The sequence below is a fragment of the Bos grunniens genome, chromosome 17, assembly GCF_055505025.1.
Source record: "Bos grunniens cultivar Pamir isolate PY7600 chromosome 17, Bosgru_T2T1.0, whole genome shotgun sequence".
NCBI classification, from domain to species: Eukaryota; Metazoa; Chordata; class Mammalia; order Artiodactyla; family Bovidae; genus Bos; species Bos grunniens.
The window spans coordinates 45037719-45064992 of NC_141181.1; the positions used below are offsets into that span (position 1 = coordinate 45037719).

General features: G+C 59.0%; 1 protein-coding gene across 41 annotated transcripts in view; it reads right to left on the minus strand.

Annotated features, from left to right (window-relative positions):
* FBRSL1 (fibrosin like 1) overlaps positions 1-27274 on the minus strand; it is an 84237-nt gene that overhangs the window by 53808 nt on the left and 3155 nt on the right. For 40 of the 41 annotated variants that reach the window (XR_015144400.1, XR_015144401.1, XR_015144399.1 and 37 more), the window contains exon 2: positions 14139-14339. Coding sequence is in view for 37 of the 41 variants with exons in the window: in XM_086347135.1 (XP_086203261.1) it covers positions 14139-14339 (201 nt within the window). In the remaining 4 variants the exon portion in view is untranslated. Of the gene's footprint in view, positions 1-10587; positions 13293-14138; positions 14340-27274 lie in introns of those variants that run through there. The other variant, XM_086347182.1, reaches the window with a different exon arrangement.

Genomic DNA, 27274 nt, shown 5'->3' on the forward strand with positions numbered 1-27274 from the left:
TGGGGTCTGTCATCCTCCTCAGGCAGTGGGTTTCAGCTCTGAAAGCCCCATTTCCCAGAAAATCCCATAAAACTCAGTACTGTGCCCTGGGAACCATCCCAACCCTGGATGCACTGGGATGGCTGGTCACCTTCTCTTCCTTAGCCAGCCCCAAGCTGGACTCTGGCTGTCCTGTAGCCCCAACTGCCTCCTAGTGGCTCAGAAATGCTGCTGGCCAGCTATGCCAGAAGGCCAGGGATGCCATGCCTCCATTTTTAGCTGGAGAGATCAGATTCTGATCTGGGCCCTGATTGTCCCAGGAGGGCAGCTGGGAGCCCGTGCCTGGGCCCACCCCTGGGCCTTGTGGTCTATCCCTATGCCCACCCAACCATCCTTTATCCATCCATCCATCCTTTATCCACCCATTCATCCTTTATCCATCCATCCACCCTTCTACCCATCTACTTGTTCACTTAACCACCCATCTGCCCACCATCCATCCATTCATCCATCCATCCACCTATCCATCTTCCCATCCATTCACCACCCATCATCCACCTACCCATCCAAGGCTTACTGAATGCCTGCCTATGAACCGGCCCTATTCTGGGCAATGAACATAAACAGACCCAAGTCCCCACCCTCCTGAAGCCTATAAAGAGGCCAGCACATGGAGCGTGTGGTCGGCAGACGGCCACAGGTGCTCTGGAAGGACAACAGCAGAGAAGAGCAAAGAAGGGGTCGCCAGGGAGGGGTCTCACTGAGAAGGTGACACTTCTGAAAGGTGATGAGGCAGGTCATGAGGCTACTGGGAAGGGTCGGGGGATGGCACTGCCGGAGCAACGAGGCTCCCTGGGGAAGAGGAGAGCCCTAATAAGCACTGGCAGTTTCTGCAAGTTGTGCAAAATTCCTGAACATGTAACAGTTGGCTCGTGCAAGGTGGCATACCACAAAAACATTTCCTCAGACTGGCGGGGGCAGGACTCCCCTTGAGACTGGTGGAAATATGGAAATAGGGCCCTGCTCTCCACCAGGCAGGGTCAGGACACAGCCCTCAGAAGGGCAGGGAGAGGACCTCCCCTTAGATCAGCATGGCTGGGGCACTGCCATTGGAGCAGCAAGGTGAGGGACACCACCCTCAGACTGAGGCACCCCAGGAGCACCTGGGGCCCTAGGCTTTCTGCCAGTGACAGGGAACCCTTTCCTGCTACCCTTCCTGGGCAAGGCAACTCCCTAACCAGGTTCTGCAGCAATTCCGGGAGGAAGTGTCATCTCCCAGGCGGGCTGCCAAGTGCCCTGGGCCACAAACAGGCAGCATGTGGTTCCACCTGACGCTCAGACCCACAGGGTGTGCACAGTGTCAGTCAGTCCAGGAGGCGTAGCTGGGAAAGGGTCCAAGAGGTGGGACCTGGCAGTGTCCCCAGGCTATGCCACCAGGTGCCTTCCCCCTATGGTGGACAGGAAACTCCCGAGACACCGCAGGGCTGACTCGGGGGCCCCAGAATCCCTCACTCCAGCAGCGAGAAGACTCACTGGGACTCCTGACCCTTCACAGACCAGCTCCTACCAGGACACAGAAACAAAAGAGCACCAGGAGTCCCTGCCCCGAGGCACTCAACAAGGCCTCTTCTGCCCACATCCCAACACAGCGCCTGCCTGCTCCTGATATCTGCCCGATGATGTGTGCGTTCACCACGAGACCCACGTGGGTTACCGAGACCCACGCCTGAAGCAGGATGCAGAGGCTCCCCCACCCTTAGAGCTCTGCCACGCAGATGGAGCAGAGGCGCCCTGTGCAGCATGCTCAACTGCTGCACGCCTGCAGATGCACATGCCATCCATCCATGGCGAGAGTGGGAGTGGTGGCCCTAGAGTTGTGCAGTGCGCAACCTGAACAGCCATATGTGGCGGCCCTGCAGGAGATCATGCCCCACCAGATGGCTTCACCCCCAGACAAGTGTCATCCCATGGAGCTCTCAGGAATGCACACGAGCACACACACACATTCTCAGGAGCGCTGGGCTCTGCCCCATGCCTCTCCCACCTCCGCCCCAACACCACCAGCCCAGCCCAGGGGTGGGAGGTGCCCTCTGACCCACGGTTAGTCTGTACTGGCCTCCAGCATGAGGAGAGGCCCACTTAGCCTCCACACCTACAGGCCTGGGAGCGGAAGAGGCGGGGATGGCCTGGCTGCAGACCCTGGGGAACCCTGAGAAGGGGGCTGTGGCTGAGGCCACCCACGGTCTCCTTCAAACCAGCGGGAGGACATGGCCTGGTAGGGTGAGGCGAGGGTCAGGCACCCACTAAGCATCAGTACCCGCCCCTCAGCCCCCAGCCAGCCAGCCAGCCTGCTGTCCCGGTGAGAAGGGAGTCAGGAGACTCCTCTCACGACGCCCCTACAGAGACCGAGCACAGGCTCCCGACGGCCGAGGCACCCTATTCCATGTCCACTCACACACACACACACACACACACACGCACGCACGTGCACACGCCTGGCGACCCAGCCCTGGGGCCATATGGCAACCCAGGCCTGTGGCAGAGACCCCTCCCTCTTCACCCCAATCTTATTTCAGGGACTCCTGCACAAATAATGCCCCCACTGGGGTGCTTTAAAACCACTGGGCCTCCTCAGGGGTCAAACATTGTGGGTCAGGGTCTCAGAGACCTTCCTAGGCCCCCCAGGTGACTCCTGAGTGCACCCCAAAGGTGAATGGGCAGCCATAGGTCACATGGCCCTGACTGGGCCCCTGCCGGCTAGACTGGGAGGATGAGCTGTGTTCATCCATGAGAACCGTGTTAGTCTTCTCGCCCCCACTCTGGTCCCTGCTCATTCCAGCTGATCCCTGGTGTCCAGTGTGTTCTACAGGCTCCAAAGTGAGAGACTGTCCTGTCTACCTGAAGCCCCGACTGAAGCAGGGCCCGAGGCCCTGCCTGTCCTGGGGATAGGGGCCCCCTTCCCCTTTGGGTGCCCCAGCCCCTGGCCTCTCTGTCACCCTGGTACCTCAACGCCCCAGGGCTATAAATGAGGCTCTGACCAGGAAGCCCCTTGCTCTGTCCACCAACATTCCCTGATGCTCAGTGGGACCTCATGACCCCACTGAACCTGCACCCCCACACCACCTCGCACCCGCCACCTCCCTCCCCAGCACATGACAGCCGTGAGGACAGCCCGTACTTTACTCTGTTCAACAGAGCCCCACCCTGAGCCCCAAGCCTGTGCTCTGCCTCCAGCTCTGCGCAGAACCTGGGTTTCGGAAGAAGGCCACAGAGCACGGCTGGCCCAGGGAGGGGAACCTTTACGCAGACCATGCAAAGACACTCATGAGGGGGCTGGTGGTCAGGTGAGATGCTGGGGTGTGCAAGGAAGGCCAGGGCCCCCTCCCCACCCAACGAGGCCACCTGCACGGCCTCTCCTTTGCTTGCTCTCAGTGCACCGCTCCAGGTCAGTGTGGAGGATGGTACCCCAAGCACAGCACTGCAGACCAGCTTCCCCCGACCGACAGCAGCACCTGCTAGTGAAGTGTGGTACTGCAGCCACCTCGTGACCGGAGGGTGAGAGGGAGTTCTCAGGGCTGTGACTCCAGGTGGAGGTTCCAGAAGGATGGGGTCCACTGTAAGGCGACCGTGGCTCTAGGCCCCACTTCTCCCAGGAATCCTTTCCGATGCTCACTCCATTCCTGTGACAATCAGGCCAGGTGAGGCCCCTCAGGCTCCCACGGCCCCAGGTGTCCCTGAGTGAAGCAGGGTCACTGGACGGTAAGTGCCCAGTAGGTAGGGGCTGTCCTTTGTTCCCACTACCTGGCAGGGGCCTGGCACAATGAGGAAGGGTCCCACAGCCAGCACAGGGTGAGGAAGCAAGCTGCTGCCCTAGGAGGCTGGCCCTCCCCTCCCACTGCTCCACATCCTTCCCCTGGGATTCGGCCGCGTGGCCAGCTGGGTGAGTGAAGCATGGAGACGCACAACACAGTGTACAGAGGCTGCTGGCTGAGCTGAGGCCACAACCCAAGGAGACACACGGCCAGCAGGCTCTGGGGACACGAGCTGTACGTAAGCAAGTGCCTTGTGAGTGACATGACACCCTGCCTATGCCTGAGTGTGGTCCCTGTGGCTGAGGAGCAGGGGCAGTGCACCAGGTCCTGCCCCTCAGTCAGGCCAGTGGACTCTGGGCTCCATCTGATCTCTACTCTCTAGCTGAGCCACTCAGCTTGCGCCACTGCTGTCCCCACCTGTCCAGCTGATTCAAGCCACAAGCACCTCCCTGCAGGTGCCCAGGCCCCCTCCAGTGCGAGCTTTGAAAAACATACCTCAGCTCAAGTCACTGCGCAGCCTAAAACCCCCAGTGGCCCCTCTGCGAGTGAGTGGTGGCCACGCTCGCCCAGGCCCCACGCCAACCCCGCCCCGGGGTTCTGTCAGCTCACTCCTTGCCAGCTGTCCTCAGGCCTCAAGGTGGGTCACCTCCTAGGCGAGGCCTCCCCGATCCGCTGGTCTAAAGCAGCCCCATTTTCGTTTCCAGGCAGGTCTGTTGTCACCCCAATCCCCCCGCCACTCGTGTCACATCTGGAATTCCAGCAGGTGTCTGAGTCACTGAGCCCAGACAGGGACCAACAAAGCCCAGAGAAGCACACACCAAACGGGCCGTGCCCTCGGCATCCACTCCCCTCCACCCTTCTCCCAACAGGGCCCCCCGCAAGTCCCCCACGTTAGGCTTCTGTGAGGGCCACATCTGGAGTGGGGGTCTGGCTGCGCCAAAGCCAGGGAATGGCCAAGCACTCTGCCCATGGGTCCTGCCAGGATGGCTGCCCCCAAGGGGACCAGGTGAGCCCGCCAAGGAGGCCGGAGACGAGACTCACCTGTCCAGGCCGTGCCCAGGAAGCAGGAGAAACCATTCTATAAGGGATAATGATAAAGCAGTAACTGCGGTAACAACGGCATACATGCCCATCTAGCAGGAACTGTGCACGTCAACTCAGCTTTTCATCTCTACGACCCGAGACGCGTGCAGTATTGACAGCTCCACTTTACAGATGAGGAAATAGGCCCAGAAAGGAGGAGCACTTGCCTGGGGCCACCACAGAGCCAAAGATGACCTCACAATGAGGTGGGGTGAGGATGCAGAGCATCCCAGGGAAGCCCACCTCGGCCACCCCCAAGCTGCAGCCCAGGCCTCAGAAGAGAGGGAAGTGGGAGAAACCGTCTGTGTTAATGGGAGCCAGGCACTGTAGCGGCTAGCTAGGACCCAGCGCGGTTTGAACTTTAACTGACCCACACAAAACTCTGAGGGAGTGCCCCTGTCCCACTGTACAGATGAGAAAACTGAGGCACCGAGGGGTTCACCCACCACGAGGTTCATCTTCCAGAGAGCAAGGGAATATTCTGGAAGGACTCTACCAAGCCAGTATGAAAACCTGTGATTAGAAAACCCCTACACTGGCAAATATGGACCCGGCAGACCAATGTGATGGTGAGGAGCACGAGAGGCCATGTGGATCGCATCCAGAACTCTGCCCCGCTCTGTCTCACTCCCTGTGTTGACTAAGCGTCTGGGGCCCAGCCCTCTGCCAGGCTTGGGGTTATCAGGCCTGCTCGGGGGTGCAGATAAGAAATGGGCAATCCCCACACCGCAGAGGGGTGTGCCCAAGAGAGGGGGCATGGGAGCAGGGGAGGGGTGGAAGGCAGGCAGGTTGGGGAGGAGGGAGAACTCAGACCACAAAGGCCCTTATGGGGCACGTCCAGGAACCAAGACTTCCTGAGGGTGGAGGGGAACTTCCAGGGTGCTTTCAGCAAGGGGAGGGCGTGCTCAAATGGGCCCTTTAGAGGAACCTCACCACCTGCAGATGGGCAGGAAAACTGGTGCTGGCTGTCTTCCAGGCAAAGGTCAGGGTCAGGGGCACAGATTCTGGAGCTGAGCCACCTGGTTTGAACCCTGGCTCCATCACTTTCCCTGCCTATCTCGGACAAGTTACTCAGATGCTTTTTTTCTTTGGCTTCAGTATCCTCCTCTGAAAAATGGTACTAGCAATATCCTGCCTCACAGGTGTGGTCACTGGAGACAGTGCCTGGGCCGGCTGTGAAAGGTCAGCTTTTCTTTGCTGGTAAGAGGTGGCAGGCTAGCAGTGAGGGGTAGACACGGACATCCAGTTTACAAAGTCAGTTTAACAGACACATGACTATTCAGATCATCTATTTCATCTTAGGGCTTCCCTGGTGGCTCAGTGGTAAAGAGTATGATAAGGCTGTATGTTGTCTCTCTGCTTATTTAACTTCTATGCAGAGTACATCATGGGAAATGCCAGGCTTGACGAATCACAAGCTGGAAGGAAGATCGCTGGGAGAAATATCAACAACCTCAGATATGCAGATGATACCAGTCTAATGGAAGAAAGTGAAGAGGAACTAACGGGCCTCTTGATGAGAGTGAAAGAGGAGAGTGGCTTGAAACTCAATGTTCAAAAAACCAAGATCATGGCATCCGGTCCCATCACTTCATGGCAAATAGAATGGAAAAAAGTGGAAGCAGAGATTTTATTTTCTTGGGCTGCAAAATCACTGTGGATGGTGACTGCAGCCATGAAATTTAAAGACGCTTGCTCCTTGGAAGCAAAGCTATGACAAACCTAGACTGGATTAAAAAGCAGAGACATCACTTTGTCAACAAAGGTCCATATAATCAAAACTACAGTTTTCCAGTAGTCATGTATGGATGTGAGAGTTAACACAAAGAAGGCTGAGCACTGAAGAACTGATGCTTTCGAACTGTGGTGCTGGAAAAGACTCTTGAGAGTCCCTTGAAGAGCAAGGAGATCAAATCAGTCAATCCTAAAGGAAATCAACCCTGAATATTCGTTGGAAGGACTGATGCTGAAGCTCCAATACTTTGACTACCTAATGTGAAGAGCCGACTCATGGGAAAAGACCCTGATGCTGGGAAAGATTGAAGGTAGGAGGAGGGGGATGGCAGAGGATGAGATGGTTAGACAGCATCAAACGGACATGAATTTGAGCAAACTCTGGGAGACAGTGTAGGACAGAGGAGGCTGGTGGGCTACAGTTGATGGGGTCACAAAGAGTCGGACACGACTCAGCGAGCAAACGATGGGAAATTGCATCTTAAGTCAGTTTTGGTACGTTGTATTTTTCAAAAACTTTGTCCATTTCAGCTAAGTTGTTCAATTACTGGGATAAAATTGTTTATGCCCCATTCTTTCAATGTCTGTAGCACCTGCAGTGGTATTTCCATTTTAGTTCCTAACACTGGTAATCTGTGTTCCTTTTCGCTTGATCAGTCTAAGTACAGGGGAGTTCTCAATTTTGTTGATGCTTTCCAGGAAACAGTTTTCGATTTTGTTCACTTTTCCTATTGTTTGCTTTCTTGCTCGTTAATTACGCACTCATTCGGATTCCTCCCTTTCTTCTATATGACACCCCGCTCTTGTAAGTTCTTCAGGTCACTCATCTTGAACTTGTCTTCTTTTCCAACATGAGCACCGAAGCTAGATGTCTCACTCTGAACACTGCTTTGGCTGTACCCTATGAGATGCATTCTGTATGATGAATTCTTATTTCCACTTTAATTTTCTAGTGAAATCCTCTCAGAAGGAGAGTTAGGAGGTGGAAGCCGAGGGCCGGCCTGGGTGGGGAAGTGAGCAGTGGAAGACGGCTCCCCGGTCCTGGCCCGATCCCCGGGCAGAAGCCAAGCTCCCCACTGAGGCGAAGGAAGGTTTGGAGCTGTGTTGGCTCGTTCTCGCTCAGTGAGGGGGCTGTGGCTTCTGAGGTGGAGGGCATTGGCCCTGGATACACGGACCTGATGCTCACAGGGGAGGTTTTAGGCTGACAGGTGCTTGGCTTTGCTGCCCAAGTGGTAGGGGTTCAAACCAAGGGCTGGCTGAGTGCAAGAATGAGAAAGCCAACAAGAGTGGCAAGTGTGAGGAGACAGTGAACTTGGGAAAGACACCTTTCTGCCTCTGAAGCACACTGGACCAGTCTGAGGCCAACTGAGAAGGGCTGCATGAGAAAGATACGCGGTGCAAAAATAAAGTAGAATATCCCACCGTTAATTTTCACACTGACTACATATTGAAATGATACTATTTAGAATATAGTTGTCCCTCGGTGTCCATGGGAGGTTGATTCCAGGCACATTGTTTACCGCTGAGCCATTGGGGAAGCCCCCCAGGAGCCCCCTACAGATACCAGAACTCCATGGATGCTCAAGTCCTTTATATAAAATGATGCAGCCCCAGTCAGCCCTCTATATCCGTGGATACACGGTGCTGATGGTATACAGAGTTAAAATATGTTAGGGCTAATTTTGACTCTTTATGTTTTTAATGTGGCTCCCATCATAGTCCCAGCAAAGAGAGCTAGTCTAAGCTTCTGCAGGGTTAGAACCTGCCTTTTAACAAGGCCCCTGGGACCCCTCCAGGAGTTTGGGTGGTGCCCCTCTCAGTCTCAAGCCCTCTAGTCCCACCCCCGGGATAGGCTTCATGTCCAGCCCCCCAGGCAGGAGCAGGTGGCTGGACACAGACATCACCTTCCTCAGACACCCCAGCTCCCGACCTGGTGAACTGCTAAGGATATTCTGTGGTCAGTGCAGCCTCTGGCTGGTGAAGGAGGGCCACCAGCTTCCCTGCCCAGCCAAGTGTCTCTACACACAGATGTAGGCCTGGCTCTTCTAATACATTAAGGGACTGTGTCACATTCCATGTCTGCCCCATCAGAGGCTCCCTGGGGCAGGGGTGATCTGCCTTGGTCAAGATGCATCGTGTGCCTGGTGCCTTAGGTGCTGACAAAGTCGTCGTGCAGTGAGTGGCTGGTCCAGGGGCCCATCCTCCCCAGGGTGTCCCCCCCGTGAAGGAGCAGAACTCATGGGGAGTGACTAGGCGCTCACCTGGGGAGCACCTCTGTGCTCAAGACAGCTGTGCACACACACGCAGGGAAGCCCTGTGCATGGCAGCCGACAAGCAATCTCCCCCCGGAAACCACCAGCCTGGACAGGTGTCCCAGGTGGACGCTGAAGGTGGCGTGCGATCCCCTTAAAGGGCTGGGAACCTGCGGACTCAGCGGGGTCACCCGTGCTCATGGCCCTCCCCACCCACTGGGTGGATCCCAAGGGGTCCTGTTTAGTAGGTAGGTTTCATCTCTGTGTTGCTTTTGGACAGACCACCTGGTCACCCCTTACTCAACCTGACAGTAAAACCACAACAGCCAACACACAGCAAAGGATTAATAGTGACCAGGCATCGCATCAGGGGCTCCTGTACAGAAGGCACATGTCCCCTCCCCATGGCCCAGTCTGCAGAAGAGGTGGGCCGCAGGGTCCAGAAAGGCCCCAGTAGAGCACTGTACCCAGGCTCCAGTCTCCATCCAAGGGCTCCCTGGGGCAGCACAGGGCCTACCCTAGACCCCCAAGGCATACCCCCCTCCAAAGACTCCAACTCTGCCCATCGGGCCAGGCTGCCCCATTCTCCCCACAACGAGGTGGGCCACATCGCACACCCTTGGCTTCAGGGCCAGGACAGTTGCCAGGGCCCAAACCTCTGCCACCAGGCCATGCAAAGCCCACACAGCTGTGTCCTCTGGCCAGCAAGGTGAGTCATCAAATTAGAATTAGCCACCAATGTTTGAAAAAACCCACTGAATCCACAGAAAAACCCAGGTTTCCCATTGTTCTCAGAAACACTGATCTGGTCACACTGGACCACCTGTATTTTTTCATGCACATGGGTCCCCCAGGACACGACGCATGTGATCCAGTCCCCTCTATGGCCAGTGCACACCCCTCAGGGTCCTGGCACTTTGACCTGAGGCCAGCTGTGGCCAGAGAGAGTCATGTTGGGGTTAAAGAGCCCTGCTAAGTCCAGATGGAACCTAAGTCCTTTCTTCGGCAGTGATCACACAAGGAACAGCCCCACCCCAACTCACCATGGAGTTCACCCACAGCGGGGTGGGCTCAGCCCTCTTCCCCGCCCCTCTCCTGCCATCAGAGATGCTGCCCCCAAGAGCTGTGTTTCCCCAACTAAGTGGCACCCATGTACTGCAGCCAACATTCCCAGAGCACAAAGGCCTAGAAAGGTGGTGACCAACTGTCCAGTCCTGGCCTGCCCCGCCTGAGACATGCCCAGACAAGAGCACGCACAGGGCCTGGAGGCAGAGATGCTCAGACTGCATCTGGGTTGAGAGTTCAGGGCAGTGGGAGGGAGAGGGTGGCCTTGCCACCCTCTGTGCACAACACCGGGATAGTGGCACTACGTGGGAGTCAATGACAAGATTTGAGAAGCACCTTCAGTGGCATCGAGAAAAAGACCCCTTCCACAGCTGGGGCTCCAAGAAACAGGACAGGAGGAGCGGTCCATTAAGTAGGCTGCCAGGAGGGCGTGGAGGGTCATTACGGTGAGCTGATACCCCCAGGCCCACACCATGTGGCACAGTGAGCCATGTCCGGGCCAGACGCCCCCCTGCCTGGGCACCCTCTCCCCTGGCTGCTCTCCTGCAACTCAGCTGAAATGGAATAAACGAGAGGCAAGTCCAGATGTGCAGAAAACCACTTGTTAGAATAAATCACTTTCCATACGACACAAACTGTTAAAATTACAAACACTGATGCTATTATAAAAATAATGGCACAGCACTTTTTATTTTCTTTAATCAGAAAAATAAGCCCCATGTTTCTGGGAGGGAGACCAGGTATCTGCAGGCCCTGCTCTGGGTGTCAGGACCCCGGAGTGTCAGGGTCTTCACGACCAAGCAGGGAGGAAGGCTTGGGCCTGGAAACTGGGGTGGGGTGGGGTGGGGTGGGGTGGGGGTGCGGTGTGTGTGTCTGTGGCCTCCGTGAACCAGGTCAGTACTAGAAGTGACCATCACAGCCGGGTAAGACGGGTGCACAAAGCAGAGCCCTGGTGGCCGATGCTGCTCTCCCACCTGTGCTGGGACTCCAGGGGCAAGGGGTGGATGACCCTTGAGTGCAGATGTGGGTCTGGTAGCAGGGTGGGGGTGCAGCAGAGAAAGCCTTGTAGTGTGAGGTCTGTCTTGACGGGGGACGTCCTGGGGGGCTGGGGAGCCAGAAAGCTGTAGGGGACAAGTGGGAGGCTGGGAGCAGACATTCTGGGAATGGCCTTGGGCCCTGCAAGCTTTCTTGGTCCAAAGCTGGGGAAGCGGGTGGGAGACTGCCCTCCGCCTCACTGCCCAGCCATCAGGGTGGAAACAGACTCCCGAGGGGACCCTCCTTGGCACCAGCAGACCCACTCAACCATGGACGGCCCTGAGCATCCTTCAGGTCCTCTCTCCACAGTCACAGGACCCTGGAGCTGGACAAACGTGACCCTCTGCCAGAGGGCAGGCAAGTAAGGGCCCAGGCCAGGCTCTGGTTGTGCCCACATTCTGCCTGGTGAGGGGCGTAGGGAATGCACACTGGCCAGATGGAGAGGGGCTCAAGGAGAGCAAGGCCTACAGCTGGCACACCTCCCAAAATCTCACACACAGACACACACTCTCTCTCTCTTTCCATGGACACGCGCATACTTGCAGACCACACGCTGTGTACATGTACACACAAACTCTCTCTCTGAACAGTACACCTGGGCATGGAACTTCAACACTGAAGGACACGTGGGCACTTTAGAGGCACAGAGAGATGCTGAAGGACCGCCCCCCAACCCCAAGCCTGAGCCCTTGGGGGTAGCTGTGTTCCCTCTCCTGGGGGCGTGCATGTCACAACGCAGTGGGCACAGTGGGGGTGAGCCTGTGGAAGGTGGGAAGGTGCTGAGGTCATCTCCTCTCTTCCTGACGCAGGGGGGCCTCAGATTGGTGGTGGCCCTGCAGGGGGCTCCCGCCTCTGCTGAGCCTCAAGCTTCCAACCGCAAACAGCCTGGCCTGTTTGGAGAAGGCCTCTGACCAGTCTGACAACACGTCTCCGGCTGCAGGGTGAGGGGGCCCTTGGCCTGGCTCAGCAGAGCCACACCTGGGGTGGTCTGGGAGAACGGGCGTCAGGCTCCAGGGCTCACGGACGGGGCCTGGCGGGCCACCGCAGGGGTGGAGGATCGAGTCCGTCGTGACCTCAGGGGCTGGCAGGGTTGGCCTGGGGCCAGGAGGGAGAGCTGGGGCTGATGGGCCCGCGCCAGGTTCAGCAGGGACTGCCGTGGCTGGCTCGGGGGCCCCAGGAGAGGCCGCCGGGGTGGAGTTGGCCGACCCAGGAGTGAAGGGCGCTCAGGTAAGGGGAGTAACGGCTGGGGCTTGCAGGGCTGGCTTGGGCCCAAAAGTGACCGCAGGGGCTGGCAGGGCTGTTCTGGGCCCAAGAGTGGCCGCTTTCGTCGGCAGGGCTGTTCTGGGCCCAAGAGTGGCCGCTTGGGTGGGTGAGGCTGTTCTGGGTCCATGAGTGGCCGCTTTTGTTGGCATGGTTGTCCAGGGCCCAGCAGTGAAGGTTTGGGGGGGCCAGGCTGCTCTGGGGCTTCAACTAACTGCTGGGGCTGATTGAGACCAAGCAGTGACCGCCGGGGGCGGCTGGGCTGGCCCAGGAGGGATCTTCGGGGCTGGCATGGGGCTAGGAATGCCCGCCGGGGGCAGCAGCACTGGCCTGAGGGTGAGCTGGTGGGCCGGCGACGTGGACGCAGCATGAGGAGCGACTGAGGGGGCTGACACCGCTGGCACTGGGCTAGCAGTGACCGAAGGGGCCGGCACCGCTGTCCTGAGGATGCCCTGCTGGGCTGGCCACGGAAACACGGGCCCACCCACGACCTCACGGGCCAGCAGCGGTGCCAGAGGGCCAGCAGGGACCGGCAGACGTGGCATGGGACCAGGATGGACCGCAGAGGCCGGCAGCGGTGCCATGGGGCCAGGATGGACCGTAGGGGTCGACAGAGGTAACACGGGGCCAGGATGGACCGTAGGGGCCGGCAGCGCTGCCACGGGGCCAGGAGGGAGCGCAGGCGCCGGAAGCGCTGCCTGGGGGCTAGTGCCCAACGCGGCTGGTGGGGCTGAGCTGGGAGTGACCGCTGGGGCCGGCAGGGCTGATCTGGGGCTGGAAGCAGCTGCTGGGGCCGGCAGGGCTGACCTGGGCCCAGAAGTGACCGCCGGGGCTGGCAGGGCTGTCTTGGGCCCAGAAGTGACCGCTGGGGCCAGCTGCGCTGACCCGGGAGTGGCCGCTGGGGCTGGCAGGGCTGCCCGGGGTCCGGGGAAGCCCGACGGGGCTGGCAGCGCTGACACGGGGCTGGGAGTGACCCCTGGGGCTGGCTGGGCTGGAGCTGCTGCTGGCGCTGGGCCGGGCCGTTCTGGTCCCAGTGGTTGGCTGGGAGCGGCCCCCCTTCTGGGGAGCACACCTGCATGGAAGAAAGAGCACGTGTCCACCTGGGCAGGTGTGTCTGTAGACCCCCCATCCAGCCCGGGTCCCTGAGACATGCTGCCCCCTCACCAGCATTCCAATCCCCAAGGGAGTTGAAAGTGGAGTGTGAAACACCAAGAAGAACCCCCTCTCTGAACAGAAGGCGCAAACCAGTGAGTCCCTGAGAGGAAAGCAGCTGCAGTGCTGAGCCGACACCTAGGACAGAACCCTGTGCTCTGGGAGATAAGCCCCTGGCCCCAGTCTCCCTGCCCCATGCCAGCTGGGCTCTGGGTGACAGCAAGGATCACCCCCCACTGAGGGCCTGCTCTCAGCGGGGCTGCTCCTTGCACCTGGGCCACCAAACAAGTGATGTGACTCCCCCCATCTTGCAGACACTGCGCTTCGCCTAAGTTTAGCACATGGAGAGCACGGAGCAATGAGCCTGGACCCCACGCATTACAGACACGCTGGACACCCCGTAGTCGGCGGAGCCTGACAGACGCAATGAGGAAACGGGGCCAGCCTATCAGCGGTGCACCCTCCCGTCCCGCCTGAGCCGAGACACCCCCGCCCCCAGTTCCTGGCCTGGCATGGCCTCTCTCTGGCTGTGACCCACCCGAGGTGCCTCTTGCCTCTATTCAGGACCCTCAGACTTCCAGCGGACGGGTGCCCCTGGCCCCAGTCCACGTGTGCCCCATACCTCACCCCCGACAACGATGGAGCACGTTGCCAGGGAGGCCCAGCTGCCGATGGGTGGTGTCCAGGTGCTGGTGTGGCCCCAAGGCTGCCCAGGGGCAGAAGGCACAGAGCCCATGGCTCTGAGTGGGAGGGGCCCGGGGCTCACCTGCTTGGTGGGCTGCAGAGGGACCTTCTTCTTCCCTCGGTCACAGGGGGTCTCCAGGTCCTGCTCAGAGCTGCCTGCCTCCAGGGGCCGCCCGTTCTCACTTGGCTCTGCAGATGGGCAGTTTTCTGCCTCCCGGGGCTTCTTGACAAGGCGACGTTCCCACTTCTCCTTCCGCTCGTGTGGCTTCAGGGCCATGTCCTTCTGCGGGATGAGGAGGAACAAAGCCAGTTAATCGGTGGTGACACATGGAGTGTTAGCTATCCCACCTGTGGCACCATGAGAGACTATGCTGTGCCAAAGGTGGGGCCCTGTGCACGTGCCAGTGCCCACCTGAGGGGCCGCAGCCCATGCCGCCCTCCACAGCGGGCTGTCAGCCTACCACTCTAAGCTTGCAAAGAAGCCTCCCATCCTGGGAGGGCCGCGTGAGGGGAGTGAAGGGAGATGAAGGGACGGGTAGTGCATACATGGGTCAGATGAGTATGGGCGGGCCTGTCAGGACTAGGGGTTTGGAGAGTATGACTGGGGTGTTTCCCAAGGAGCCCAGCCAGTAACAGGGTGCCCTGATCCTTGGCCCAGTGTGACGTCTCAACCAAGCTCACAGGAAGCAGGCACTGAGACTGGTGGCTGTGCTGGCCTCTGTGAGACATGGCCCGTCCTGGGAGTGGCCCTCAGATTCCCAGTCTGAAACCAGGGTGAGCCCTGGGCTGAGGGCCATTAGCACAGTAGCTGGCCAAAGGCAGAGATGGTGCAACTCCAGCTGCCTCCTCCTCTGGTCCTGAGCCACCTGTGGGTCTATCAGCCCAAATCCCCTGCAGCTTGGCATCCTGACCGGATGGGAACCGTCCTGGGAAAGCAGTCTCCATCTCAGCCAGGTGTGCAGGGCTTCAGCGACCCCAGATCCAGCCCTAGAGCAGAGATGTGGGCCAGCCCTGCTCACAGCTGTACCTAGCACCCAGAGCTGAGCCTGATGCACAGTGGGTGTTTAACAAGCATGTGTTACCCTAATGCTGACAACGACAATGTGGTCTCCCATCCCATCAAGCCTCTGCACTGCCTGCACAGCTCCAACTATGCAGAGGTCTGGATGCCCCGCTCCCCCAGTCCCCAACACACACAGCCCTGCCCATGTGCCCAGAACCCAGGAGGACCTGGCATTGATATGTACTGAGCAGGTGAGGTGCCTCTCGCTGGCATCCACAGGGAAGCTGGAGGCAGCTCCAGCACCACGGGGCTGCGTAAGAGAGAGGTAAGGAAACGCCAACAAGGGACTCAGCAGACTCCAAGAGCATCTGTCCAGGGAAGAGACGAGGAGGAAAGCCTGAATGAGCGCAACGGTGACTTTATCCCACGGCCCTGCAAGAAGTGTCCCCAGGCACTTAAGCGGATGGCAGGAAGAACGAAATCCCAGTCTGCTCTGGTCCCCTGGACAGAAGACAGGAAACAGGAGGTGCTGTGCTTGCGGGTGGGGTCCTCCAACTCAAGGTCCGCAGCCACCTCAAGAAGACTCCCCACGTCCCTCTTCCCACCCAGTGAGCAGGGCCCACACTTTCCAGAATTCACCAGGGGCGCCGATGAGGCCAACCAGACTGGGAGTTGTCCCTCCAGGCACCCTGACTGCCCTGTCTGGTGTGGCCTGTGGCCTGGCCTGGGAGCAACCACATCCAACTGCAGGCTGACTGACCACCCCGCTCCACGGCTGCACACGGCAGTGGTGACAGATCCCTCCCCTCTCCCAGGCCCAAACCCACAGGCACGCAGACCTGGAGCTTAAGCAGGATGTGGGGAGTGAAATGCCATCCATAGCCTCTCAAGAGGAAGCATGTCGCACCCTGTGACGCCTGCCCCCTCACCAAGCGCTCGCACGCTCACCTTTCTGCACGCCCCTGCCCTATCCTCAATGTCAACTCAGGAGTACCAGGAAGAGACAGGGATGGTGTCCCAGTGGGGATGGGGGCTCCTAAAGGTCAGCTGAGCTGTGGGGGCCACAGGTGGGGCACCTGTCCTGGGACATCCGTGAGGTCAGACACCATGCCACACAGCAGTCCTGCCAGCCTGGAACTCAGGTCCCCACTGATGACCTGCCAGGCCCACAGTTGTGGATCTGACCAAAGTTCCACAGGCAGATTCTGCCTGAGCAGCAAGGGGGACCCAGACTTGCTGGGTGCAGAACAGCCCTTTCCCACGCTCACACTCTGGGCTATCGGACCCCAGAGACACCCACAGATCACCTGCACTTTTGCAGCCACCTCTGGAACCCCCCAGGGCACCAGCTTGTCTCAGTCAGAAGGGGCTGCTCCCCACCTCATGCCCTGCCGACAAGAGTCCCTGCTGATCCCAGGACTCTCCGCGCCTGCCCCTCCCATAGGAATCAGGCCAACTCATTACAGTGGCAGTGAGCGCCGACTGTATGCCAGCTCGGCTCCAGGCACCTGGGATCAGATCAGGAGGGAGTGGGCCCATCAGGCAAGTTGTCAGGACTCCCAAAAAGAGGGAAGGCTAATGCAGACAAGCAAGTGGAAGGGAAGGAGCCACTTCAGAGGTGCATGCCTGTCTCCTGGGGATGTGAGGGAGGCCAAAGGAGGCTCTGACGTCTGACAGCAGTTAGCAGCTGGCCCTGCATATGGCCACGGGCTTCCCTGGGGAACAACACTGAGGCTGTGCCTCCACTGACAGAAAGCATTGGTGAACATAGCAGCTTGCTTCCCACACGCAGGGTACTCAATACATATGGACTCCTGGTGTGCCCATGACACATGAATGCCAACCCCTTTACAGACAGAGGCCAAGGCCCAGAGAAGTCCAGAGAGATTCCTGGTCACTCAACTGTTCCCACCCAGGCCCTGGAAAACAGCGAGGCCCCCGGAACCCCCACCTGTCGGTGCCAGGCTGCAGGTCTGTCCCCTCAGAACCTCATTGACCACCAATGGGTCCCCGCCTCCCCCCAGCCTCCCATCCGAAGGTGGAAAAGGCCGTAACCCCACTCAGAAGGCTTCCTCAGGGGAGGGAGAGGTTTTTGTCCCACGTAGGTCTTCGGCAGACGGGACTGGGCTGGCCCACATGCACGAAGCCGCCTGCCACACTCAGTCTACAGACGGAAATGCAGGCTTGTTCACATACCCTCCCATCTGACCGAGCACCTGTGACCAGGCTGACGCGGCACTCGCCAACGCAGAAAGCATGGGCAGACACCACCTAATGGGCCCACAGATATAAGTGGGCCCACAGATATAAGGAGACGGGGCTTTGAGGCATCTCCCCCCCAACCCCCCCACACATAGGCGTGCACACACTCAGACCCCGCAGCCTGGACAGGAGTCTGGGGCAGAGTCTCCGCGCAGAACACTGCAGCTGCACTGACCAGGCCCCTGGGCCCAATCTCCCATCCTTTGGAGCCCCGCTCCTACCCAATACAGGCACTGTGACTTTCTTGTTGCCACACGAAGTGGCAAGCTTTCTCTCCCCACCTTCCCGTGGACCATTTCATCCTGGAAAGAGTAAGCCTCCTGCCCCTGTGTGTCCTGATCCTGAGGTGCGCACCTCACGCGTCACTGTGGGCTGAGCTCTCACAGGGAGGAAGGAGCAAGTACCCACCTCAGGGCCTTCTTAGGGCCATCCAAGGCCACTTTTGGCCTACATGGCCAAAGTCACAAAGGCTGTTTCCGGTCCAGGGGATAACCTCTGAGCTGTCACGTCTGAGCCCCAGAAAGAGAAGAGGGCTGTCTGTGATGGAAGTCTGAGCAAAGGGAGAGAATGTGTGGACAGTCCACCACTAACCATGAAACCTGTAGGGGCAACCTGCCCTAAGGGGTCACATGGCGGGGGCAGGGATCTGTTTTTCTAACAATCATTTGTGAACCAAGGAGACAAAATGGGCTGGACAGACAGGGAAAGGAAGCAAGCATGGGAGTGACTTATGTGGTGGGCGCTGCAGATAGAACCTCCTCCAGGACCCCACCCCCCCGGGCTGGGACCCCTCCCTCCCTCTGCCACTAGCCCCAGCCCCTCTGCAGGTTCTGGCAGGGCCTCAGGAAAACTCTAGGTCATCTCTCCAGACATATAGGGCCACTGCATCATTCACGTGGTAAAAAAGACACATGTCAATCACGAATTGTTCTAACTTGTCACTTTTTCTGTTATTTTTCTTTAAAAAACAACTAGACTGTCAGAAAACTTGAAACACCCGTGCCTCTCTCCCCAGGACTGGACTCAGTCCAGTTCCATCCCAGCCACAGCCCATGGTGGCACGTGGGTCCCCAGGACAGGACCTTCTGCGTCTGGAAGGAGTGGGGGAGCAGGAAAGCCACCTGCCCTGGCCAAGCTGCCATGCGCCCGGCGTGGGCCCTGTGCAGAGGCTCCCTGGCTTCCACAGGCGGGCGGCCTCGTGCCACACACGTCCTGGCTCTAAGAGAGGCCCACAGCATTTCCCGCCTGAAGGTTCGAGAGGATGAACTCTAAGCCAACGGCCCCACCAGTTTCCTCTCCTGGAAGGAAACGCGCCATCTCAGCAGGATTTCTCTGGAGCAGGGCTCACCGGGGTCCAGACGCTGCTCCCACAGCGAGTCACTGCCCTGAGAACGCTCCCAGAGCTCCCCGGGCTTCTGTTCTGTGCGTGCAGCTGGTGAGCACGAGCCAGCCCTGCCCCTGGTATCCAAGGCTGGGGCTGCCCTCGCCTGTGAGGCCAGTCTGGTGGTGGTGGTGGGGGGTTGTCTGGGCCCCTTTAAAAGGCTCAGCCATGCCTGGGCACATACAGGGTCACTGCCCTGCCGGCCTCAATTTCCTCATCTGGAGGTTGGAGCAGCAGCTGTGCCCAGGCACAGGGGTTTTACCCACAGCTGCTTCTGGAGCCACACTGCAGGCCCACAATGATGCTACTACAAGTGCTCCCGAGTACAAACAGGGCAATGAGGCACTGCCAAGGCTGTGACGATGCAGGGTGAGCCAGGACAAACTCCAGTGCTCCAGGGTCTGCAGTCATGTCCACCAGCGACCCAGGAACCTCTAGCCAGCCTGGGCAGTGGCCAGCCCTTGCCATCACCAGAGGTGACAAGTGAGGTGACCCAAGAGGGGTGTCCAGGTAGCCCTCCGTCAGCACGGAGCCTCCGGGCTGCATCCTCGAGCACACACGGGCAGATGCGGCCATGCAGGCCCTGGCACCCTCGCCCAAACGCAGGGGGCCCTCAGAGCAGGCGCTGCGGGGCATGGAGGTGCACAATCCCTGGCCGCCTGAGGCAACGGACCAGCAGTGAAGCCCCCGAGTGACCAGGCCCTCGGACCCTCCCCAGACCACTGGGGTGGGGGGCAAGCTGCTATGAAATCACAGATTAGGTTTTCCTGTGGCAATTTCATGTGAATACTTTTAACTCCCCTAAACATTAATACTATGCACCACCAATAAAATTTCAAACTGTGCTTCAGTAAACCAACCATGAAGAAATAAAAGTAATTAAAACTGGCAAACACAGACTCAGAATTGTTCCCCTCGCTGGGGGCCAAGGCTGCTTGCTCCCACGTGGATCAGGCCCTTCCAGGCCACAGATTCTGCAGGCAAAGGCGTGGCCACCTCTCTCCAACTGGGCAGGAGCCCCCTTCCACATTCTGTGAACCACGTTGGGGTCTGTTCCCCAATACCTGGACCCCAACCCCACAGAGCTCACCCCTCCTCACCAAACTCTCACGGCCCCCTCAGCAGGGTGAGAACGCAGATGGCCCCAGTGGACGGCCCACACAAGACCTCACCACTGCCTCCCACCCCACCTGCCCCTTCACTTCCTGGAGGGAGGCCTTGTGGGATGGCCATGTCACCCTGGGACAGGGCCAGGGGGCTGTAGGGTGGCTGAGGTTGCCTGTCTCCCAGAACCTCCTGGACTCGAGGGCCCCAGCAGCACTCTCCGACTCCTGTTCAGGCATCTGCTCTCTGTGGTTCCAGGAGTTCAGGTCAAATCCCACCTGCCTGCAGTCTGAGTGTGGGCCCCACCCATTCTACCTTCAGAGCCTCACCCCCGGCTCACCTGGCAGGCTGTCATCTCCCATCAGAGCTTGTCTGCCCCAGGGCTTTGGCCCAGCTGCTTCCTTTGCCCTGGCATGCACATGGCTCGCTGCCCCTCACCTGCAAGTTTGGCTCAACACTCCCGCACCCGCTTACCTCAGTAAAACCGCAGCCCCTCCACCCTGCTCCTCTAGGCTGTGGTTCACACGCTGGGGCAGAGATTCCACGTGCAGGTGCTTCCTCCCAGTGACCGGGGTAGCCCGTGGCTTACTGCTAGGGTCTTTCCCCAGGAGGTAACCCCTTCCCCTCCCCCCAGCCAGAAAGCAAGTAGCTTCTGCACTGACCACCAGCATCCGATGCTCCCAACCCCCAAGGGACCAACTCTCCATGTCTGCCTGGGACTAAGAGGGTTCTGGGGACATGGGACTTAAGTGCCAAAGTCAGGGAAGTCCTAGAGAGACAGGGAAGCAAAGCCCTGTGAACCACCACAAGAGGATCTACCTCCATCTAGACAGGCTTTGCTAGAGGCCCTCCCCACCCACACAGGGGGCTGGGGGCCAGATGGGGGACTGAGAAGGTCCTCCGCCTGCCCTAAGCCCTGCCCTGGGCCCTGCTCCAGGTGCAGGAAGGCCACAGGCACTTCAGCCCCCAGCCTGGGACCTGTCTGGGCTCAGACGCTGAACTGGGAGCTGGCCTGGCTGCTCTGTGGGGCCAGGTCCAGCCTCTCCTCCAGCCGCGCCACCTGGTCAGAACTGCCTCTCTGACCCGTCCCCGGCCTATGTCACACCCACACTGCTCCAGCCCCACACCCAGTATGCTGACTCTCTAGGCAAGGCTTCCCTGAGGGTCCCCTTGCCCTTGAGGGCTGTTTCCTGAAGTCCTCACTGACACCTCTGCTGCTCTGGAAGCTTCCAGAACCTGCCTCATTGCATCCTGGTCCCACTGTGCTCCTCCTCAGTGCCTACCCCGAGCACCCGCCCACAGTGCGCACAGGGCACTGAGCACCTGGTGAGGTGGGCATGACCGGAGGGCAGATAGGCAAGGGCACGGAGTTAGGAGCCCGGCTCCAGCAGGATGACCGCAGCCTCGGCCAGTGCCTCCTGGGCCCCAGCTCCTGGCACACGGGCAGGGAGCCCCTCCCAGAGGGACGCCCCCTCCCAGGCCCTGTGAAGGTACCCATCTCTTCCCATATCCACTGACTGACCCTCTGCCATCAGGACAGAGAAGAGTCACCTGGAAACAGAACACGCAGACCCACCCACCCTGTGGCTAAAGACAAGCCAGACAGATGATTGACGACGCAGACAGAGGTCTGGGGAAACTGGAAGCGCCTGGTGGACAAGGAGGTGTGACGGTGGACAAAGATAGCCACCTGCTCAGGTCTGCACCCAGTGGATCTGCTTAAGTCACCACCCAACACCATGTCCATGCGTGGGTACCCCCCGTGACCCAGGCCAACCCTTGACTTGCACTACACTGGGATTTAATGGTCACAAACCACTGTTCTGACAATGACATGAGGTTGGTCTCTGTTCAGGGCCCCTCAGGCCATGAGCCCCACCCGAGAGGCTCAGCGCCCGCTCCTCCACAGCCAGACAGTGCACCCAGTGCTCAACCAGGACTGCCACAGTTTCTCTCAAGCTCGTGGTCCTGGGAGCTCCCCCTCTGGCCCTGGAATCTGCACAGCTGCAGCCCGGCCCAGCAGGGGAGCAGCCAGGGCGGCTGCTGCTGAACCATCTCATGCTCGTGTTCTGTGTGGGTGGGGGATGAAGAAAAACAAGCTCAGAGAAGAGATAGGGAGGTACAGGACCACTAGTAGGTACTTCCACCTTATCACCCCTAGATGAGGAAAGTGAGACCCAGAGCAGGCACAGGGCTGCCCCAACTGATGGGAGGGCCTCGGAAGAAGCATCCTGAGCTAGGTCCTGGGTGATGACGCGAGCTGGGCAGGGCCCCGCGCAGGAGCTCCTGGGGTGCAGGGCCCGAGGTGAGGTGGTAGGCAGGGCCAGGCTTCGAGGGGAACATGGGTTCATTCCATGGACATCAGACAGGGGATCCCTGGGGAATCTGGGTCAGGCAGAGATGTGATCCCAGGAGTCAAGGTCCCTTGGCTTTATCCAGATGAATCTATGAGCATTCCTATCTGACAAATCCTCACTGGGGCTGCAGGTGGAGCCAAGACTGAGGTGAGGGCAGGCTGAGCAGTATGTGGGAAAAGCATTGGCCAGGGGCCTGCCAGGGTCTGAGGATTAGCACACAGCGCCGAGCCTGGGGGCCAGAGGGGATAGCTATGGTATGTGAGGTCAGATAAGTGATGGGATTGTGGCAGACCCTATGGGTCCCTGTGGGGACTGGCTCTTATGAGAGGCGGGAGGCCTGAGGCCAGGACCATGAACACCCCTGCCCTCCCCCAAGGCTGGAGAGTGTCTGCAGGGAGAGGGGCAACTGCCAGGCACCAAAGGTGGCAAAAGATGTCAGATTTGGAGCAACCAGTGGGACAGGGCAGGGAGAGAGGATCAGGACATGGCTGATGGCCACACATTACTGGAGCTCCTGTGGTGGCTGGTCTGGAGGTCCCACCTGATCCCCACAGGGCCAACTCTTGACTCAGTGTGAAACTGTGAGGGCCCTCCCTCCAAAGGACAGGAAAAGCAGGGTGGTCAGACATGCAGCCCCGGGCCAGAGGGGTGAAGCCCAGGCTGGACAGGTGGGGGCCCTGCCGTTCTCTGGTTACATGGCCTCCACCCCCCGTCCCCTGCCCCTCCCCAGTACAGCACAGACCTAGGTCCTGTGCCTGGTTCTCATCTTGCTCTGCTACTTGCCAGCCATGCAGATTTAAGAAGTGACTTAACTCCTGAGTTTTCAGAGGGGAAAACTGAGGACAATGGGAGCAGCACGCACCTGCTGCAGGGGCTGCTGGGAGGACGAGGTGAGCCAAGGCCCTGACTGTCGTCGTTCCTGTCGCTATGATTTTCGGTATCACCACTGACTGGGCCGGGCTCTGGCCCCCTAGTACTTCCCTGGCAATGGCACATAAGTGGGGGTCCCCTGACAGGGTCACACAGGTGCCGGGCACAGATGCCTGCTCTGCTTTCCCCAGCACAAGCTGCCAGGTCAACATGCGCAGCTCCGTGCAGAGTCCAGAGGGCGGTGACCGCCCTAAACATGTGTTCCAAGGGAGAAGCAGAGCCGGGGCCACTGGAGACACTTTCCCAGGTCAAGGTCCCTCCCCACATACGCACACGCACAGCACAGCGGCCTCCCACCCCCCAGCCCCACGTGCACACCAGGATCCAAACCAGCTCTCCTCCCACACACACATGGAGTCCTGGTGAGCTGAACAAAAGGGGAAACTCAGTGAGATTTCTTTCCAGAACTACTGTGGCAAATCAGGGTCCTAGAAGATTCTCCACACTGAAGTGGAACCAAATACCACATTTGCCCTAATTCCCCAAAGCACTCGATTCCACTCAGGTTTCAGATTCCAGCTCCCGGAAGGAGAAAGCGTCTCAGGTGACCTCGGTGACCAGTCATCCTGGCCTCACAGACCTTCCACGGCCTCTTAACCTGAAAGCCCCACCTGCCCCAGCACCTGCCTTGCCTTCATGGCAGATGCTGTCATCACAGCCCATCACCTCCTTCCAGTCTCTTGCGAGTCTAGGTACCTGTCCGCCTCCTCTGCCTGGAGCCAAGCCCACAGCTGGCATGGGGCACAAGATGCAGCCAGTGCTCAATGAGTCAGGAGGGCAGGACGGTTCAGAGCCCTCCCTGGTGGCCAGCAGTCACTTCCAGAGGCCTGGGAGACCCACGTGAGCCTCACGCAGCCTGCCTCGGGGCCACCACTGCCTGGGTCCCAGTGACTGAGAGCAGCGAGAGACCATCCCAAGCACAGTCCAGTGAGGGAGGCCATGGTTCAGTGACACGACTCACAGTGTTGGAAACCTCTGTACGGGCAGTGGCCTGGCTCCCCAGAGGCCTCATGAAGACTGAACCTGGGGATGTCTCCTCAGGGAGGCAGATCCCCAGTCACCGAAGATGTGCAGAAAGGGACTCCTGGCAGAGGGGTGTGGGCAGGGAGCATGGCCCAGGAAGTGTGACCACAGCAGGCACCTGGGCCTGGCCCCCGTCCAGCTGGACTTCTGCCCCAGACGAGAAGCCAGGTGAATGCTTCAGTCTCCCCATCTGCAGAGGGTCTCCAACTCCCAGGGCTCCTCACAGAGCACGAGAACCACGTGGCTCAAGGTGTCTCAGTGTATGCCACCACTGTCACTCTGGCTGCCCCCAGCTCGGTGACCCCCACACCCATGGAGGGGGTGTAGTTTCCAGACTCCAGCACCTTTCCTCCAGAAGGCAGCGAACTGCCCACCTGAACAGAATTTGCTGCATACACATACCTGGGCTGCGGACCCCCCACCCTCCGGACAGTACATACGTGCACACACGGCCCTGAAACCAGAGCAAGGGCGGAGAGAAAGCCGCTGCAGCTGCCATGGAGGAGCCCCACAGCCCAGGCTGCCGCTCATCCCAGGCAAACTTGACTAGCAGGAAGGGAAGGCTCCAGGCTGTGGAACCCCTTCTCTGCCATGCTTCCCCCAGGCAGAGCACAGCCTTCAGGTACCCACCACTCTCTCTGTCATCAGCTCCACATGGCCTTCACAGGGACTGGGCACAGTGTAGGTGAGACAGACAGGGAAGCCTGAGGTGCTGAGGCCACAAATGCCATGCACACAAGCCCCAGTCACGGGGGAACAAGGGAGTGAGCCAGCGTAAGGGAGCCCAGGAAACGGCCCAGCCCAACAAGGGGCTCAAGACCCTCACCTGTGCTCGCGAGCAGGCGAGGGTAACACGCTGGCCAGCATAGACAAGGCCACCGTCCATCAGGACTTCGGCTGCCGCCACTGCTGTGTGTCACGGAGTGTTCCCTGTGACCCTACTTCCCGAGATGGACATAGGGTGATACTGGGGGATGCGGCTGAGCCCTCGGAGCCCAGTGCAGCCTCAGGCTCTGCAGTCCGGCGCAGATCCCCACGGTGCTCAGGGGGTCGGCCCTTCCCCAGAGGTCAGGCAGCCAGCCCCAGCCACAGCATTGCTCCTGCAGCCCATGAAAAGGCTGACCCTTCACACGTTGGGCAGAACCACCCTCTGCTCAAGCTCAGCTTCTTCCCAAAGAGTGTCCGAAAAATGCAGCCAAGTTCAGGGGAAGATCTGCAGTTTCTGTGGCCTGGGATGGCAGCGGGCAGATCTTGGGTAAAGATCTGGCCTCCCCGGGCCTCATCTGCTTCTCTACAAAGTGGGTGTGTGAGGACAGGGAAGTCCTCAAGACAGGTGCTCAGCAGCTGCTATTGTCAAAACTGCTCCCACAAAGCTTGTCTCCCCCACAACAGGAGACAGTGATGGTACAGAGACGCCAGGCCTGACTGAGGCTGGGCCCAGAGCCCCTCCCACCCCACGATTAGCAAAACCGGTGCTGCCCTGGGCTGGTGGACACTCAGGTGGGCCGAGGGTCCATGTGGTGGCTTTGCTTTCACTGGCTGCCAGGGTCCCCCTTGGAAGCTGCACACCTCACAACAAGCTGTGGGCCCTTGTGGAGCAGGGGCAGCGGGAGCACCCTAACACATCCTAGGCAGGTTCCAAACTCCAGCCTATGACTGCAGGCAAGGCCCCACCCACTCACCACAGGCCTCAGTTTCCCCATCTGAAGAGCAAAAGGCAGCCTGGAGGAGGTGCTCTGGCCTGGAGACTTGGACGTTTTCCATGCTGAAGGCTTCTCTGGCTGCTGGCTCTCCTCACAGCACCCAATCATCTGTGTGTTCTCAGCCCTGACTGTCCCTGTCTGAGGACTGGGTTGAGCACGTGGCCCCCCAGGTTAACCGACAGCATGGGCTTCTGTCCATGGGCTGCGGGGGCTATATCCCAACTCACACGCCTGGCCTTGAGCACTGAGCTAGCACAGACCACCAGCTCTCTGCCCCAAGCGGGGACTGAACCTGACTCGCAGAGGGATCACCATTACTGACCCTCCCCAATGTGGCCCAGGAAAGGGGGTGTCTTGGCACCCTGCACTGACTCTCCCACCCCCACAGGGCCACATCCAGGCCTAAACCCACCCCTCAGCGGGCATAAGGCTCACATCCCAAGCTGGGAAGGGTTCCATTATTTTTTGGGGAAACATACAGCGAGCCCCTGGACGGCCCCAAAATCTGGGAGCAGCGGAGCCGGGCCAAAACCAGCTGCCCACACACCACTGTCCACCTGCTGATGTGTCGGAGGCGGGAGCAGGGTTTCTCAAGCGTGACTCTAAGTGGAGCAGGTCATGTACGGCTTCAGGTGTACGTTTTGTGGATTATAAAAGCTACACATGTTGATCGAAACGTAAGAAACAGAGAATTAGAGAAAGGAAGTCGCCTGTGAGCACAGCTATAATTTTGGGTGTTTTCCTTTCCATCTCTATTCCCGGACACACACGTCCCAGACATGTACAGATGCGGCAGATAACCTTTTCCTTCTGCAAAATGGAGAGGCGCAAGACTACAAGTGTGTTTATAGCTGCATAACATGCTCTGAAAAGGCCAGGAGCTGGGGACAGTAGTTACTGAAGAAGACTGAGTCTGGTGCTAACTTTTTTCAAAATACACCTTTCCATAAAAATTGACTCGATCCAGGTAAAAGTGTTCTGCTGTTTGAAAAGCAAATGAACAAAGAATCAAACAAAGGATGCCAAACCAGAAGAGTGGTTCTATTGCCAAACGCTCTCTCCAGATCCGGAGAAACACGAAGGAACACGGAGGGCAAGGGCTGGCTGCCTTGAGGGAAAGCTCTGGGGAAAAGATGCCCTGTGCCGCCCTAACCACAGGGCCCCTATCCCATGGCAACCTGCTCATTGTCCCCACCTGGATAAATGGAAAACTGGAAAGCCAACAGGGGACGAGGGCTTAGGTGTGCGACCCCGCGCCCAGATCGTGACCTCTGCACATCCTCAGCTCAGACACTGGATTCCAGTGGAGATAACCCTACCCCCAGGACTGTGTACACGTCCTGAGCCAGACAGACTTGGGGCCCCTCCTCAGTCGACAACACCCCCACCACATTATGAAGGGCCTGCTGGGTCCACAGCACTTAACAGAGGTGGCCAGTGGTCTTCTCAGCTGCC